Source organism: Saimiri boliviensis, chromosome 6, assembly GCF_048565385.1.
Source record: "Saimiri boliviensis isolate mSaiBol1 chromosome 6, mSaiBol1.pri, whole genome shotgun sequence".
Classification (NCBI taxonomy): Eukaryota; Metazoa; Chordata; class Mammalia; order Primates; family Cebidae; genus Saimiri; species Saimiri boliviensis.
This window is the reverse complement of record NC_133454.1, coordinates 47,329,667-47,348,196: the sequence shown is the minus strand read 5'-3', so window position 1 is coordinate 47,348,196 and position 18,530 is coordinate 47,329,667. Positions and strand designations below refer to the sequence as shown.

Genomic DNA, 18,530 nt, shown 5'->3' with positions numbered 1-18,530 from the left:
GTAAGTATAGATAATAGGAGTTTTGCAGATCAACTTTTCAACATCTCCTCACTGACTTTTCTAGTTCTATGTTATCACGGTAGATTCTGATTAAAAGAATAGAATAATTTAGTTCACCTGGCCTGTAGCCTAGCTAATCTGGCACAATGTGACATTCCTTATACTATATTTTAATATTGTTACAAAGTACTCTAATTTAAAAACATTGTTCAAAAGTTTCATATTCATGGCTCTACTGTTAAATACCTTTATTAAAATTCATTTTTCTAGATTCAGAAAGAAGTGTGTTATCGTCATATATTTGATTTTTCAAACTACACTAAATAGATATCTATTTAAAGAGAAAATAAGGCGAGGCATGGTGACTCATGCCTATAATCCCAGAACTTTGGGAGGGCAAGGCAGGTGGATCACTTGAGGTCAGGAATTCGAGACTAGCCTGGCCAACATGGTGAAACTCTGTCTCTACTAAAAAATACAAAAATTAGCCAGGTGTGGTAGTATGTGCCTGTGATCCCAGCTACTTAGGAGGCTGAGGTGGGATAATTACTTGAACCCGGGGGGCACTGGTTGCAGTAAGCTGAGATCACACCATCGCACTCTAGCCTGGGTGACAGAGCATAACTGTCTCAAAAAACATATACATATATAAAAATAAATAAAAAGGAAAAGAATGTTTAGATTCAAGATGAACAATTTTTAGAGTGCTTCTCTGTAACACTCTAACTGCTATCTACTGAAAGAAATAAAATTAATTTTCTTCTAAGATATAGGTTTAAGACTATTCTCCATGAGGCCAGCAAACGAAGAACTACCTACAGTTTGGGCCTAAACAAATCAGTAAATCAATTATAACCAATTAGTTCCCTCAAACAGATAGAATTATTATGTGAATTATGTTAGTTTGATCCTCAGTTTAGTTTATGGTTAATCAGAGACTTTGAAGAATATAATTAGTTTCTTAAAAGTATCTTCTTTAGGATTAAAACAAAAAAAATGGCTAGGCACGGGTGGCTCATTCCTGTAATCCCAGCACTTTGGGAGGCCCAGATGGGAGGATCACTTGAGCCCAGGAGTTTGAGAACACCTGAGCAACACAGTGAGATCCTGTCTCTGCAAAGAATATAAAAAAATTAGCCAGGTATAGTGGCATGTGCCTACAGTTCCAGCTAGTTGAGGAAGGGCTGAGGTGGGAAGATCACTTGAGTCTATGAGTTCAAAGGTGCAGTGAGCTATGATTGTGCCACCTCACTCCAGGATGGGTGACAGGGCAAAACCTTTTCTCTAAAAAAAAAAAAAAAAAAAAAAAAAGGTAATAATTTTAAAGTTTAAAGGGAGAAGAAATCGGAATTATTTATTTATTTATTTTTAGAGATGGGATTTCTGTGTTACCCGGGCTGAAGTACAGTAGCTATTCATAGGTGCAATCGTGGTGCACTACAGCATGGAATTCCTTGGCTCAAGAGATTCTCCTGCTTCAGCCTCCCTAGTAGCTGGGACTACATGTCACTGCACTGGGCTAATCTGATATAAATTTGACCTAAGAGGCCTCTATAGTTTTAGAATTTTTAGGAAATGCTTTGAATGGCACATCATAGTCTCTCATTCTCAGGAGGCATATCATAAGCCAATGGTCTTCACATTTTTTAATTGAAAATCTCTATCAATAAAAGTTGTTTACAGCAGGGGCTGCCAACCAGGCCACTCCATGAAGCTTCACCTGTATTTACAGTTGCTCCCCATTGCTCAAATTACCATCTGAGCTCTGTCTCCTGTTAGATCAGCAGTGGCATTAGATTCTCATAAAGTGTGACACCTACTGTGAACTGCACATGTGCGGGATCTAGGGTCTGTACTCCTTATGAGAATCGAATGCTGAGGTAGCAAAATTGCTTTCCACGAAACTGGCCCTGGTGCCAAAAATGTTGGAGACCACTGCTTTAGAGCCAAGCACACTGTCATACACTTGCAGTCCTTGCTGAAGCAGGGGGATCCTTAGAGCCCAGGAGTTCAAGGCCAGTCTAGGCAACAACAGTGAAACTCTCTAAAAAAAATAAAATACAATAAACATGATTCCTATGGGAATCCATTAAAAACAAAGTTGCCAGCTGAGCGCGGTGGCCCACGCCTGTAATCCAAGCACTTTGGGAGGCCAAGGTGCGTAGATCACCTGAGGTCAGGAGTTCGAGACTAGCATGACCAACAAGGTGAAACCCCATCTCTACTAAAAATATAGAAATTAGCTGGGCGTGGTGGCAGGTACCAGTAGTCCCAGCTACTTGGGAGGCTGAAACAGGAAAATCGCTTGAACTCGGGAGGTGGAGGTTGCAGTGAGCCAAGATCCTGCCACTGCACCCCATCCTGGGTGACAGAGAGAGACTCCGCCACAAAACAAATAAAGTTGCCAAATATATATGTGTATATATATATATATATATATATATATATACACACACGACATACATGGTGACACATGTATATTTACACACACATTACGTACATGTGCCACTGTAAAATGTTATGTATATTATAAAATACACACATGAAAACAAATATAAAAAATAAACATAACTAGAGGTTTAATATTTTCTTCTGATACTCCCAAGGACATCTGTGCTAATCCATTTGAATGCACATACTGGTGTGCCAGTAAACCAGCTTTCTGACAAAAAATAAAAAGGCCCTGATTGGTAAACCAATTACTGTGATGTAAATATTCCCACCAATGAGCATTTTGAGCTACTAACATCATGTTAATTGGCCTGCAAAGCTTCTGAAAGTTTAACAATCAACTCTCAACAAGCCGGTACAGGCTGAGTCCAGCATATCATGAGTGTACACATCACACTCTGGAGATCAAAGTCATGAGCCAGGATATTAGAACATTTCAGTTTAAAAAGAGGTTTTCAACAGAAAAATTCTGCATGTTAAGAAATACATATTTTTTCAATATTTTGTACTATATTATCCTCCTTAAACATAAACTACTCTTTAAAAATCTGAGAAAAATGCTCCTTTAAAAAACCATGGATGGTTGGTGGGTGCACTAAAAGCCCAGACTTCACCACCATGCAATATAGTTGCATAACGAAACTGCACTTGCACCCCCTAAAGCTGTGAAAAACAACTAAAAACCTGAGAGCTTACACTTAAAATGGTGCATTTTACAAAAATTATTATAACAAAACTGATTTTTTAAAAAACAGAAAATTTATTTTCTCTACTAAAATAAGCCAAATAACTAAATAAATGTAGTCCTATCTATTATAAAGTATGCCACTGAATAATACACTAGTTTAGCCATTGTATTTTCATAAAACATATTCTTTTTAAATAAGCAAACTGCCATATCCTCATTAGGCAGTAGCACCAAAACCCTGCAGTTAAAATGCAGGGTATCATAAACATACAATTGCAAACTTCTTTTTTTTTTTTTTAAGGGACAGTGTCTGACTTTCTCACCCAGGCTAAAGTGTAGTGGTATCATCATAGCTCACTGCAACCTCAAGCAATCTTCCTGCCTAAACCTCCCAAGTAGCTGGGACTACAGGTGTGCACCACCACATAAGGCTCATTTTTGCGTGTGTGTGTGTGTGTGTGTGTGTGTGTGTGTGTGTGTATATATATATATATATATATATATTTTTTTTTTTTTTTTTTTTTTTTTTTTTTGGTAGAGCTGGGGTTTCACCATGTTGCCCAGTCTTGTCTCAAGCAATCTTCCTTCCTCAGCCTCCCAAAGTGTTGGGATTATAGGCATAAGCCATCATGCTTGGCCCACATGGCAAACTTTTAAAGTAACTTGCAGTCTGTGAGATAACTTAAGATTTCTGATTTTTAAGTTTAAAGACAATATAGAAAAATGGATGTACTCAGTTACAAAAAGCATACATTTATTTTCTTTCATTGATTAGAAAAACAAATATAAGAAGAAAAATCATGATACAAAGTAGAGAACTATTTTGTGGAATGAATGGAGACAGTGTCAGGCTGAGTCATACCTGATAAAGTTTGATGATGTGAGGGTGGTCTAACAGTTTCATTATTTGTACTTCTCGGTAGATTTTCTCAAGGTTCACTGCATCCAGCTGAGACTTATCGATTATTTTTATTGCCACCTGTATCCCAGAACACAAATAAATACAATTAGTATACCAAAGTTAACATTTTCTAGTCAATAAGTGACATGAGATTTCACCTGTAGGTTCCTGACCCTGATGATAGCTAGTTTAAATTCAATGCTCATTCATTCAACAAATATTTCTTAAACTAATATCACATGTAAGGCAGTAAATGTTGTTTGGCAGTGTCTTCAGAGTGCTATGAAGAATAACGCTGCAAAGTTACTTTAAGAAAACATGTTTCTCTTTTAGTACTATGGTAATGGGTCTTTTTACTTCTGTACAAACTGAAAAAATAAAATCTTTATTTTATTAAATTAGGAGCTATATCAACTATTTATCATCCCACTGTAAAATACCTATAAGCAAATAATCAGCAAAGGAGAAGACAGTTCAGAAGATAGCTTCTGTTGCAGTGAAATACTATTTTCCTAGAAAAGCAAGTGGTAAGTTTCAAAGAATACAGACAAAAAGCTGAATATAAAATATTGAAACTCAGCCAGGCACGGTGGCTCACACCTGTACTCCCAGCACTTTGGGAGGCCAAGGTAGGCAGATCCCGAGGTCAAGAAATTGAGACCATCCTGGCCAACATGGTGAAACCCTGTCTCTACTAAAAATTATCTGGGCCTGGTGGTATGTGCCTGTAGTCCCAGCTACTCGGGAGCCTGAGCCAGGAGAATCATTCGAACCTAGGAGGCAGAGGTTGCAGTGAGCCGAGCTCGCACCACTGAACTCCAGCCTGGTGACAAATTGAGAGTACGTCTCAAAAATTAAAAATAAAAAAATCAAAACTCACTACATTAAGAAATACCAACTGGATTTTCTTTTAAAAATTTAAGTGCAAAAACTAAAATGTTAGTAACTACACTAAAATTTAACTTTGTAAAAGGAATTTTATTTCAGAAATTCCAAGGTTAACAATTTGAAGGTATTATATTTGAAGGTAAATGACTAAGTAGGCAGAAACCAATGATTACATGCTTTTATCATGCAATTAAAAGGAACTAATTTATTAAAATTAGTAGATATTTGGTTGGAAAATATCCTGATTTAAATAAATTTTCAGATAATTGAGAATCACCCAAATTTAAGTTTTGAAAAAACTCTAAAATGTACTTCAAATTATATCAAAGGGTATTCTAAACATAATTTAGCCTTATGTTATTGTTTCGGGTAACTTTTTTTTTTTTTTAAATAGAGATGGGGGTCTCTTTATGTTGACTAGGCTGCTCTTGAACTCCTGGCTTCCCTTCTCAGCCTCCCAAAGTACTCGGATTACAGGGATGAGCCACCACACCTGGCCTCAGGATAACTTTTATTTATTTATTTATTTATGAGATGGACTCCTATGCCCAGCTGAGGATAACTTTTAACATCAGCAATTGCACATGCCATGATAGCTCAATGCTTCCAAAAGGTATCCAAGAAAATAGGACTCAGCTTGCCATTTCACATAATTCCTTCAGTCTCTTATTTATACAATTATGGTTAACCCTGAACAACATGGGTTTGAACTGCATGGGTCCAATGATAGACAAATTTTCTTCTATCCCTAAGACAGCAAGGCCAACTTCTCTTCTTCCTCCTCCTCAGCCTACTCAACGTGAAGATAATAAGGATGGAGACCTTTATGATGATCCACTTCACTTAATAAGTAATAAATATTTTCTCTTCCTTGTGATTTTAACATTTTCTTTTCCCTAGCTTACTTTATTGTAAGAATAAAGTATATAATGCATGTAACATACAAAATATGTGTTAATGGACTGCTTATGCTATTGGTAAGGCTTCCGGTCAACAGTAGGTTATTAGTAGTTAAATTTTGGTGGAGTCAGGCTGGGCACACACCTGTAATCCCAGCACTTTGGGAGGCCGAGGAGGGCTGATCATTTGAGGTCAGGGGTTTCAGACCGGCCTGGGAAACATGGTGAAATCCTGTCTCCACTAAAAACATCAAAATCAGCCAGGCATGGTGGCAGGCACCTGTAATCCCAGCAACCTGAGAGACTGAGCCAGGACAATTGCTTGAACCCAGGAGGTGGAGGCTGCAGTGAGCCAAAATCATACCACTGCATTCCAGTCTGGTCAACAGGGCGAGACACCGTCACGGGGAAAAAAAAATCTGGGGGGAGCAAAATATTATACTTTCAAGTACATGAGATGGTCAGTTCTCCTAACCTCTGCCTTGTTCAAGGGTCAACTGTAATTTTTTTCTTCTTTCCTTGTGGCTGCTCTATCCTTTGCTATTATCTCCTAAAGCTCTATTAAGTTTCATTTCTTACCTTTCTCTGTTTCTAACTTGCTGCCCACAGGTTGTTTCCTGATTTAATTGTAGAACGCTCCAAGCTTCCCAGGGTAAATCCGATTACTAATCAATGTATAAAATGTATTGCCTAAGAATATTATACTTTCAAGAACAAAGCTTCTTTTCTAGGCAGTAAAGGACATGGGTTCTGTGATAGCTGTTTTCATTATGTTTGGTGGTGTCTTAATTATTACCAAAATCAAAATATAAGTAGACTGATTAATACTATACTTCCCATTAGAAATATTATTGGACCACCTCAAACCTAAATATATTTAAAGAAACCCCCCCTCAATTAAGACTATGATACAGTTCATTATTATCCATTACTTTGGGTAACAGCTGCCAGATAAAAGCATAAATGTCTAATTGAATATCCTCAACCAACAAAAAACTTTCATAATGACATGGGTCACAATCATGTAATAGAAAGAGACGGAGAGAAGAGATCACAGTTTTTGGAGGGATAGGAATCATGCAACAATTTTATACTGTACATATCTTGAGTATCGCATTTAATGGGATTAAAGAGTTTGGATACTAAATATCAATTAAAGCAAGGTATTACCCAGATAAATCTCCTTTTTTATACCCTTTTGGAACCTTGGCCTGAACAATGAAAAAGTGAAAAATATATGACATATATTAAAAAGTTAAAAATGTTATCTAATTAAACTTTAATAATAAAAAATTATAAATCTCATTGTTTAACTTAACAAAATAATTCTCAAATGATATAATTCTTGCTTCAATTTTATCTTGGGTTACCGAGTTTATCCATCTGTCTGTGACCATTTATATATATATTTACATTGCTATCCTTTATTTCTAAGGCTATTAGAACTATTATAAGCGGATTATACTTCTCTAAAGAAAAAGCAGAGCATGAATTAACATGTTCCTTGTAACACGAGTAGTCTAACCGCTTTACCAAATATACCCTAAAACATATGATTTAAACTCAATACAAGTTTATTTCTTGCTCATGTAGCAGAACTAGATGAATGAAGTTGGCAGGCATTTGACGTTCAAAGAGGCTTTAATATCTTTAATTTGCGGCTTCCAAGGTTAACCTGAGGGTGGTCTCCATTCCAGCAAGATAGAAGGAAAAAAGAACTTTAAGGGATCCTCACAGGTGATTTTATGGGCAGGGCCTAGAAGTGGTGCCTATTATTTCTGTTCATTCCATTAGTTAGAACTCGGCATATGACCACACCTAAATGCAAAGGAGGCATAGAAATTGTCCAGCTGTAGGCCCAGAAAGAAGGGGAAACAGTAGAGTTTTCAGTGATCAGCTAGCAGTCTCTGCCAAAGTCATTCAGGTAATTTAACAATGGAGCTCTCTATCAAGTACTTCCCAGAAATATGTATAATACTAACAATGGCAATGACTTTCACAACTGCACAGCACTTTTAAAAATACTTTAAGTTTTATCTCATTTATTTCCAAATTCTGTGAAGTAAATGGAACAAGCAGTATACTCATGATTTGATGAAAATGACTTTCAAATAATGTCATATAATCTACAAAGGTCTTAAAACTCTAATGAATTAAAGGAGAAAAACCCCAGGTCTTCTAACTCCAACTTCAATCTTTTCACTATTTCAAAGCGTCTATTAGTAATACATTTACGGAGCACCTTTTGTGTGCCAGGAATTATACCTGGGATATAAAAATATATGAGATTTGATTCCTACCCTTAAAGAATTTAATAGGTCTGTAAGAAGAAGATGAACACATTTTATCAACAAAAAAAATTGTGTTTGAGGATTTCCCCAAAGGTGCACTGAAAGTCCTTAATTTGCAAAAGGGTTGTGTTCCAATAGTTCATTTTAAGGATTAGAATAAACTTAGGTTTCTAGGAACTTCCTCTCTACATCCCCTCTCTTATTTAGTTCTGAACATAGAATAAGGGACAAAATAACAAGAAAGTAGGTCAAGAAGGGAACTCCACAAATGGAAAGATCCCTTTTTTCGTGTTCATCTAATCAACTCTCTAATTCTTAATTACATACGTCATCTTTAAAAAAATCTTCAATAAATTTATATGACGATACAAAAATGAATACTCCTTCTACTAAAGGACTGAAGAAAGTTTCCTTCTATAAACTGAAGAGCATTAGGACAAACTAGAATGATCATTATCAAATTAAATCCCACATAAAGTAGCAACACTGAATATTCAACTTCCAAATACTCAGGGAAATATTAATTAAAAACAAAATATCATATTCACAAAGATTAAAAAATAAATAACCTTGTCAGCTAAGGTTCAATGAGATGTTCATTTTAGATATTGTTAGTAGGAATATAAAATAGATTATAATTTTTCTGGGAAGCAATTCAGCAGTCTTTATTATAAACCTTAAAAATCATCCATTTCATGTAGCTTAAGGACTCTTCTTCTGAGAATTATTTGAGGAAATAATCTTAAATGATGACAAAGATATATGTGTACTTTTTTTTTTTTTTTTTTTTTTGAGGGTCTTGCTCTGCTGCCTTGGCTGGAGTGCAGTGGTATGATCTCAGCTTACTGGAACCTCCGCCTCCCAGGCTTAAATGATACTCCCACCTCAGCCTCTCAAGTAGCTGGGACTTCAGGTGTGCACCACTACAGTGTGCTAATTTTTGTATATATGTATATATGTGGTAGAGATCGGGTTTCACCATGTTGCCCAGACTGGTCTCAAACTCCTAGGCTCAAGTGATCCTCCCACCCTGGCCTCCCAAAAGTGTGGGATTACAGGTGTGAGCCACCTCCCCAGTCTTATGTGTACATATAATCAATAGAGTACTAAAAAATGAGATATCAGTGCAGTCTCAGCATAAGGTATGAGAAGAAAAAGATGTGAAAAAACGAGATGCAAATGTGGCAAAAATATTATCGGAGTAAAAAGATCATGGATTATTCTTTCCCTGCTTTGTACTTTCTGTGCAATTTTCCTTCAGTGAACATGTATTACTTTTCTAATAAGGAAAAAACCCTGTAAAAATGACATAGTTACTTATCACAAATACTAACTTCTTCATCTGAGAAATACTAGTTTTCATTTTCTCATTTTCAAAATTCTTCAGAAAACGGTTATATTATTTTATGGTTTAAATATTAAGAAGACCATATAAATGGAAATGTTTCTAACTATGTGAAATTAAAAAAAATACATATGAAAGTAACAACTATATAAAATACAAATTTTATGTAGGAGGACAAGGAATTAAATGTAAGAGAGAAATGTAAAAAGTATTAAACTGATGAATAAAAGGAATTGTTTCATTTTTCAAAATGTTTATGTTATCTTTTTTTTTTTCCATTGAGACAGTCTTGCTCTGTCACCCAGGCTGGAATGCAGTGGTGCAATTTCGGCTCTGTGCAAAGTTTGTCTCCAGGGTTCAAGTGATTTTCCTGCCCGAGTAGCCGGGATTACTGGCATGCACTACCACGCCAGGCTACTTTTTGTATTTTTAGTAGAGATGGAGTTTCACCATGTCGGCCAGGCTGGTCTCCAACTCCTCACCTCAAGTGATCCACCCACCTCTACCTCCCAAAGTGCTGATATTACAGATGTGAACTACCACGCCCAGCTTATCCTGTCTGATTTAAAAAAAAAAAAAATTAACTTCTCATAAAAGAAATAGTAATCTCATGCATTTAAAGAAACCATACATATAAAAATTGCTTTTGGGTTCTATAAATCCACAGATTAAAACCAAAAAAAGTAGCTTTTGGAGATTTTACAAATAATTACACAATAAGAACTACTCTTCTAATAAGAAATTAGAAGGGATTAACATGTGTTTGTTATCTTAGATAATATTGCTCCAGTCCTATTGCAAACATACTAATTTCTACAATGCCCTTCTGAAGTACCAAGTAGTATTAGCCCTACCATACGCTAGACCTTTGAAATTAAAAAATAAATACACTTTTCAACTTATACAACAAATCACTGGTGGAATTACAACCTACTGGCCTATCATCTGATTGAAAAGCAAGTGTGTGGTCTATAAGGAAACAATTTCTAAAAGCAGTAAAAGTCAGCAGTAAAACAAAGAATTCCCAAGTTACCCTCTCAGAATAAATAAAAAGTAGACTTTTGTCCAATGTAAATTTGGCTTTTAAAATTATTCAAATAATAAATTATCATTAGGATTTGATTTGACAGCTGGTATGGTGGCTTGTGCTTGTAATCCCAGCACTTTGGGAGGCCAAGGTGGGAGGACTGCTTGAGTCAAGGAGTTCAAGATCAGCCTGGACAACATGGCAAAACCTTGTCTTTACAAAAAAATTTAAAAATTAGCCAGGTGTGGTAGTGTGCACCTGTAGTCCCAGCTACTTGGAAGGCTGAGGTAGGAGGATCACTTGAGACTGGGAGGTGGAGGCTAAAGTGAGCTGTAATCTCGCCACTGTATTCCAGCCTGGGCAACAGAGCGAGACCCTGACCCCTACCTCCCCCACAAAAATTGATCTGACTTTTATAATAGTAGGTAAGAAAAACAGATTGGAAGAAAGGTAAATGGTCCTATGGTTTTATACTCACAAAAATTAAACTGAGAATTTTTAAGACTATAAAAGAAGTGATTAAAAATAATCCCCTATCGTAAAAAGTATTTAAACAAATCAACAAAAAAGACAATACAATTAAATGAGTCAAAGGACAAAAAGAATTTATAAAAGGAATGCAAATCATCATATAAAACTGTACAAAGTAATCAAAGAAATGCAAATTAAAGTAACAGAAATATAAACATTTGCCAATTTAAAAAGTAGAAAAAAATTTTAAAAGTAGCAAAGAATATTACTTTCTGTTATCAAACTGACAGAGATTTAGAAAATAATATTCCTGCCAAATGTGAGTTCTTCCTGGTGAAAATTAATGAGTATTCCTTTTCTGGAGGGTAATTTGGCAACCTACACCATAAGATAGGTAATGAATATACTCCTTGACCCAAGAATTCCATTGCTATGCAATTACACTGAGGAAATAATCAGACACATGCACAAAAATGTATGTAGAGGGATATTCTGTGAAACATTATTTTAGGAAGAGAAACAGCAATCAATAGGAAATTGATTAAATAAAAGATGGATAGTCAAATGCACAAATACTATTTAACCATTGCTATACATAGTTTTCAAACTTGGGGAAATGTTAATAACATGTTAAGTAAAAAACAGATTATGTCACATATACATGACATCAACTTATTATACACATAAAAATATATGTAAATAACTAGAATTAGATGAACCAAATATTAACAGCCATTATCTCTGGGTCTGGAGAGTAGTAAACAAGGATGTTAATTTTCTTCTTTGGGCTTTTCAACAATGTTTACAATGAAGATGCACTGACTTCTGTAACTGGGAGAAATCACATAAATACTACGTTTACTTTCAAGAAGAACTTAAAATAAATTTTAGGAATGTTCCTCAGTTTAATTCGTCTAATGTTCATCTCTTAATCTGTTTAAAGTATTTAAAAAAAAAATTTTAAATGAGTTTCTGATGGAATTCCCAAGTTTATCTTTCAATCTTCTAATACCGCAAACTGGATATACAGACTATTTCTCTGTGAAGGATGGGAAAGTATTCTACATCAATGTTCGGAATAAAGAACCCTTTATATAGTTTATTTTGAAAAGATGGAGGTGGAAGGTAGAAGAAAGAAGAGGTACTACATACAATAAAGCGAAAAGAAAGATAGCCTAATGAATTCTGGAACCCATTTGCCTCCAAGGAAATGAATCTGCAATCAGCAGTGAGTCGTAAATCAAATGAATCCAAGAAGATAGGCCAGTTTCAGTTATTTCCAAATAAATGTTTTCTTAATTGACTGGTACTGAGAATTTCCCAGAGGATTTAAAATCAGAACACATTAAACTCTGTTAAAGTTAAAATTTCTACAGAATATAAACATTTACACAACTCTTACTTTGCATGTTTGCTTTACTCCCAAAAAAGAGCAGATCATTTTGAACAATAGTTAGCAGAATAATCTAACAAATACTATTTGTCCGGGGTGCCAGTAAACTAGAGAAAAATTCTATGAAAGCATATATATTCCATGACAAATATAATTTTAATTTCAATACACAAAGATCATACAAAAGACTAGATACAAATATCAGTGATTGAGTTACTTGCTAACAAGTGCTTCTGTTGCACATAGTACAGTTGCTTCTTGATATTTGGAATATTTCATAGTACAAGATTAATACCAAGACTGCTGAAAGGAGCCTTAAAATTAATTTTAAAGCAAAATAGAAAATTCAAAAGTATTTTAAAAATGAGTTCTCTTCAAGAAACATCATAATCAGGGTGTAATATGCCTTTCTCTTGTTTCTACCTTTGCTATAAAAATGCAATTTTAATACCTTAACAATTTTGAAAACCTTTAACAAATCTTACATTTTAAGGTAGTAAAGAATTATGTCTAACTATAAAATCCCCAAAATGCATATAGAAAGCTTTCCAGCAAACAAATGCAGTTTTCAGAATGTCCTTGTTAACAGTTTTGCATTCCAAGTTCTCTTTGGGTAAGTAAGCAGCCTAACACCCACATGCCATTTTAATAAGGTCATTTATAGAATCTCTATGAAATATCTTTAAGATTCCATAGACTATACATTTCCATGCTCTTTAGCTAAGCAATATAAGAGTTATGGTATTGAGAAAAACTCAGTTATCTACCATAGAAAAGGTCTGAAAATAACTAGCTATGGCTATCTCTCGGGTTGTGATTTTACGGGGAATTCTTTTCATTTATTTATAGAGTGTGTGTGTGTGTGTGTGTGTGTGTGTGTGTGTGTGTTTTAATCAGACTGGGTCTTGCTATATTGACCAGGCTGGTCTTGAACTCCTGGCCTCAAAACACCCACCTGCCTGGGCCTCCCACAGTGCTGGGATTACAGGTGTCAGCCATCTAGCCTGGCCTCCTATTTATACTTTTAATTTTTCAATAATAAACATGACAGATTTGGTAATAAAAATACACTACTCTTTAATGTAAACATAATACCTTGTTACTTAGTAAATTTCCTTTTCGGACTTTACCAGCAATTCCTCCTCCCCCTCCCCAAAAATGTAAAATGTACACACAGCTATAGACACAAAAATATTCACTGCAAATTATTTGCTATAAACAAAAACTGAAAACTATATAATATTCATCAATAAGGGAATTGTTAGGTAAAATGATATTCATCCACAAGGTAGAACACCATGCAGCTAACAAAAATGTCTTTATAAACTTATATATAATAAGCAAAATGCTTATATTATAATATTAAGTTGAAAAAAAGAACAAAATTTATATATATGTACCACGTGCTCTCATGTGGAAAAAATGCATTTAAATAAAAAGACTAGTGTCATAATGTTAAAGATGGGTTATTCCCATTGGTGGAGGAATTATATGTACACTTTTTTGTTCATTATACTCTTATTTTTTATATTATAGTAAGATACTACTTATTTATTTATTTTTCTTTCTTTCGTCCTGAACAACAAGAAAGAAACTATTTCTTAAATAGAATACAAAAAAATTTAAGTGTACAACTGGCTTTTCTAGAATTTTACTTAAGAGACAAAAAACTAGCTATACCATTAACTACAAGGAAAAAGTTATTTCCTAGTATTGTATAGTATTGGTAAAATAAACTGCTTAAGAACACTCGCAGAACAGCAAACAAGTAACCACTACTGCCTGAAAGTTTAACAGCTTACATGCTATTAATCTTTTCCCATTATCCTAATTTTATAAAATTAGCATCTCTAATTCATAAACCACAAACTAATACTACAAAGCTTTTACAAAGTGTATTAGGAAGCTGAATTCTACCACCACCTGTCTTCCCTTTTGTGTGCAAAATTCACATAGAGAACTAACACAATACCACTTCAGATGATGATGTAATTATATTTCATAAACAATGTTAAACTATTTGATAGATTTGACCAAAATGATAGATTTGACCAAAATTTGTCTACTATTTTTTTTTCTAAAAGAGAGACTTGAATCTCCCAAGTTCCGTAGATATACATCATTTGTGAGTGACATAGAACAAGAGACAGAGAAGAGCCAATTAAAAATAAGAGTCCAAATGTTCATTACATAGATGTCTGAGACCTAAAATTTGCCTCAGGATCTAACCTGGGGAAAAAATACCTCTAAGTTTTAAAAGACAAACTTGTATCGATGTTAAAGCATAGTATATGAAGAAACTTTTATTAGTAATAAGTATAATTGTGATATTTTGCTGATATTTTATTTATACCATATTCATTGTTCTCACGATAACTACTGTAGTATGTTCAGCAACGAGAACTGAATTTAAAACAAAAGTTTTCAGTAGCCATCTTACAGTTTTTAAGGTAGTTTTATTTATTAAAAAATACATTTATCCAGCGAATGAATAAGGATAAATAACTGCTGTTAAAAAAAACCTCATTAACAATGGAATTGTTACTCCAGTGGAATAATTTAAGAAACAACCGGGTCGGCAAGGTGGCTCACGCCTGTAATCCCAGCATTTTGGAAAGCTGAGGCAGGCAGCTCACTTGAGGTCAGGAGTTCGAAAGGAGCCTGGCCAACGTGGTGAAACCCTGTCTCTACCAAAAACACACACAAAAAATTAGCCAGGTGTGGTGATGCGCGCTTGTAATCCCAGCTACTTGGGAGGCTGAGGCAGGAGAATCACTTGAACCCCGGAGGCAGAGGTTGCAGTGAGGGGAGATTGCACCATTGCACTCCAGTCTGGGCAACAAGAGCGAGACTCCATCTTAAAAAAAAAAAAAAATTCAGAACAACTTTACAACCTAGAGATCTATAGAACTTTTCTGTTCAATTGCTTTGACATTTTACTTACCCCTCTCTACCTTAGTATCTCCAATCATACCCACCAAATTACAGATACTCACATTCACCCAAGTCAAATTCACACTATTTCTTTTTATATGTTAATAACAACTTCTTCAGAAAAGCACAAGGGAAATGGGTTCTGTGGACTAAACAGTTAGCTTTTAACGTCAATCAATTCACACACAGATACTACACACATGATTTAGGATCTAAGTCCTCTTGCACGATCTGACCAGTGCTTTCAATTACAAATGAATGCACTGATCTTACTCAGATAACCAAACCACGACGTTACTCCATAGTGCCCCCTAGCTCTTTAAGATATATCAGTTTAAAAGGGACACCATTTGAATTGTCAATCTCAAGATAGTGTCATTCTACTTACGAAGCTCTTAAATAGATACTGTATTAACTAAATTTGACCTGATAAATAATAGATGACTTAATTAAATCTTGCTACTAATCCCGGTAAGAGCCGATGAGAAAAAAATATTGTCAACTGATGGATTTGGAATTCAACCACACAATATACTACAGTTCAAAAGTTTTGTAGGACTTCGCTATAACTCACAGTTTGTTTGTTTTTAGAAAGACATTAAGCAAGGGCTCATAAAATGTGCATTTAAAATGCCTTCTTTTATGTAACTTAAAGGGAAATGCCATGGCATTAGGCCATGGCTCTGCAGAGGAATGGAACCGATTTCTTCATTTTAAAAAATACTGAGATCAGATTAAACTATGCAAAGATTTATCAGTATCACTATAGTCAAGTTACCATTATCATTACAAAGCATCTAAATTGCTAACAGGTAAATGTGTGAGAAGAAAATATCTGACCTTGGTCCTTATTCTAAAAGACAAGTCAGATTTGGACCGTTTCAGGATCAGCAGAGGAAGGCAAAAAGTAAAGAAGACAGAATGACATATACCCCTTCCTTCTGGAAATGGGCATTAAGCAAAACTTCTAAGTACAACTGCAACTATAAAAATCACTCAGGTTTGTAAGTGCCCCTCGCCTTATATAAGTCATTCTGAAAAAGTCCTACTTTACGCTACATTCAAACTCTAGTACATTCGTACTAATAAGGGCAAGAGGAGAATAGGAGCAAAACCGGAGGGCAAACACACACACACACACACACACACACACACACACACACACACACACAGGAAAAGGATGAAACTCCAGGAGGAACTACAATAAGGCAGAGTAGAGCATGTCAAAACGACTAGGTTTTATTCTAAAGAATGGTTTTGTTTCTACTGTTCTTCTAAGGTATTTAATTTGCACGTCTTAAAATAGAGACCCTGAGGAGAGCAGCTTGAGGCAGTGGAAGGAAGGGGGGCGGGTTAGGTAAGAACAGAGACTTGTGAGAGAATATGTGCGGTGCATTAGAATGTGCAATGAAGAGAGTGCAGGATTCACCGTCAGGAAGCAGCTGAGGGCTTTATGAGTAGAGGCAGAATCTGATGTGGTTTAAAGAATGCGTATTACAGCCAGAATGCACACCTGGTACAGGGACAACCCTATATAAGAAAGATCAACCCACTTACTGTGCAAGTGCAGAGATGACCATTTTAACCAGTTCTATTGTCTGGAGCATTAAATGGAAATGCCCCAGGCAAGAGATCAAGCTAGCCAGACACCAAATTAGAGACACCGTGGGGCAAAAAGAAGGAGAGAAGATGGACAGTGGCCGTGCGGACATTCCCAGCCACGGGGACCTTCCTCGCTAGGCAGGGGAGGGGCGCTGGGGTCACGGGGGCCGCACGGTCCCCCATCCGCGGAGCCCAAGCACAGGCGGTCCCCTCCTCGGGCCGGCGACGTCTCTCACGGCGCAGCCTGGGAACACCGAGACTTCCCCTCCCACCCCACCCCCAGCCGAAAGCAGGGAAGACGCGGAACTTGGGCTCCGGAGCGGAGGCCACAGACCAGGTCACGGCCCGACTGGGGGGCTCTGGGCGAAATTCCGGGTGGCCACCGCGGGTGGCGTAGGGGAAAGCAAAGCCCCGGCTGATGGCGTTTCCAGTCGGACGACTCTCGGGTCCGGGTGTCAGGGCCCAATCCCTTCGCTGCTCACCGACCCCCTTGCACCTCCTGGGTCCTCACAGTCCCAGGCCCACTCGCCTCCGCCAGTGGCGCGGCCTCTCGGGGCTCCCCCGTCCCACCACTGCGGCCGCCCCTCTCTGTAAGCAGCTCCTCTCCCGAACCCTCGCCTCCGACGCTCCCGCCAAGCCCCGGGCCGCACCTCCGTCTTGGTGATCCGGTGCCGCGCCAGCTTCACCACGGCGAAGTTGCCCTTGCCCAGCGTGCCCTCGATGTCGTAGAACCCCACCCGGACCGGCCCGCGCTGCAAGTGCCTCGGGCCATCCGCCATGACCATGCTGGGCCCCGCTGCTAGACACGGCGGACAGGAGCGCGGGCGGGCAGGCGGGAGGGCTGGCAGCGCGTCTCGGCTTGGGCGACGGCCGCTCCGCTTGCTCCTTCGCTCCTTCCCTCCCGCTCCGCAGGGCCCAGCCAGGCGCGCGCCGCCGCTGACGTGCGCCGACGTCAGGGGGCCGGGGAAGGGGGGCGGGGGCGGGCCCGGGCCTGGATTGGTCACCATGGCGACCAGAGCACCGCCGTTGTCGGCGGCGGGAGGGGGAGAGTGGGGAAAGGCGCGCGGGGAGGGGCGCGGGCCGGACCAGCGCACTCCTTCCGGGCTCAGACGCCCTCCCCTCGCCTCTCTGCCTCGCCGCTGCCAGGGGCGGGGTCGCCGCCCGGCCCGCTCCTTTCCTCGGCCTTCCAGGCAAAGGGCAAGAGCGAGCCCTGGCGGACCGTGCAGAGCGGTGCAGAGACCTGGATGCGGCCTGAGGTCTCCTTCCCGATCCCGGCGTTCTCCGCCCACCCGGGGACCTTCCCGCCAAAACCTCTCACCTACAGGTACAACCAGCCCTAAATTTGGCACCTGCAAAGAACTGTGGCTGAGCAATGCGTTGCTCACAGGCTCTTTTCTTTGTATCCTTTTCTCATCTCGTTTCTATATATAATAAACCCCTCTACGCTTTGATGTCTCCGAGGAGTCATTCTGACAGCAGTACGGTCGCTTATAGACTCACAGAATGTCAGCGCTGAAGAGACCTTGGAGATCACTTATTCCAAGAGATTTGGAGCCTCAAATGAGCTTCCGAGTCTGGAACTCCCTACAGCATAGGCCAGTTTTTGCTTATGTGAGCATGTCTCTGCGGAGATGGACTCG

General features: G+C 38.0%; 1 protein-coding gene across 1 annotated transcript in view; it reads right to left on the bottom strand.

Annotated features, from left to right (window-relative positions):
- The window catches only part of SIK2 (salt inducible kinase 2), a 120,829-nt gene extending 103,009 nt beyond the window's left edge, over positions 1 to 17,820 (bottom strand). Inside the window, exons 1-2 of the mRNA XM_010334583.3 lie at positions 17,541 to 17,820; positions 4,002 to 4,118 (exon numbers count right to left, since the gene is read on the bottom strand). Of these exons, the coding sequence (XP_010332885.1) occupies positions 4,002 to 4,118; positions 17,541 to 17,675 (252 nt within the window). The 5' untranslated portion in view covers positions 17,676 to 17,820. The remainder of the gene's footprint in view (positions 1 to 4,001; positions 4,119 to 17,540) is intronic.
- Positions 17,821 to 18,530: the final 710 nt, after the last annotated feature.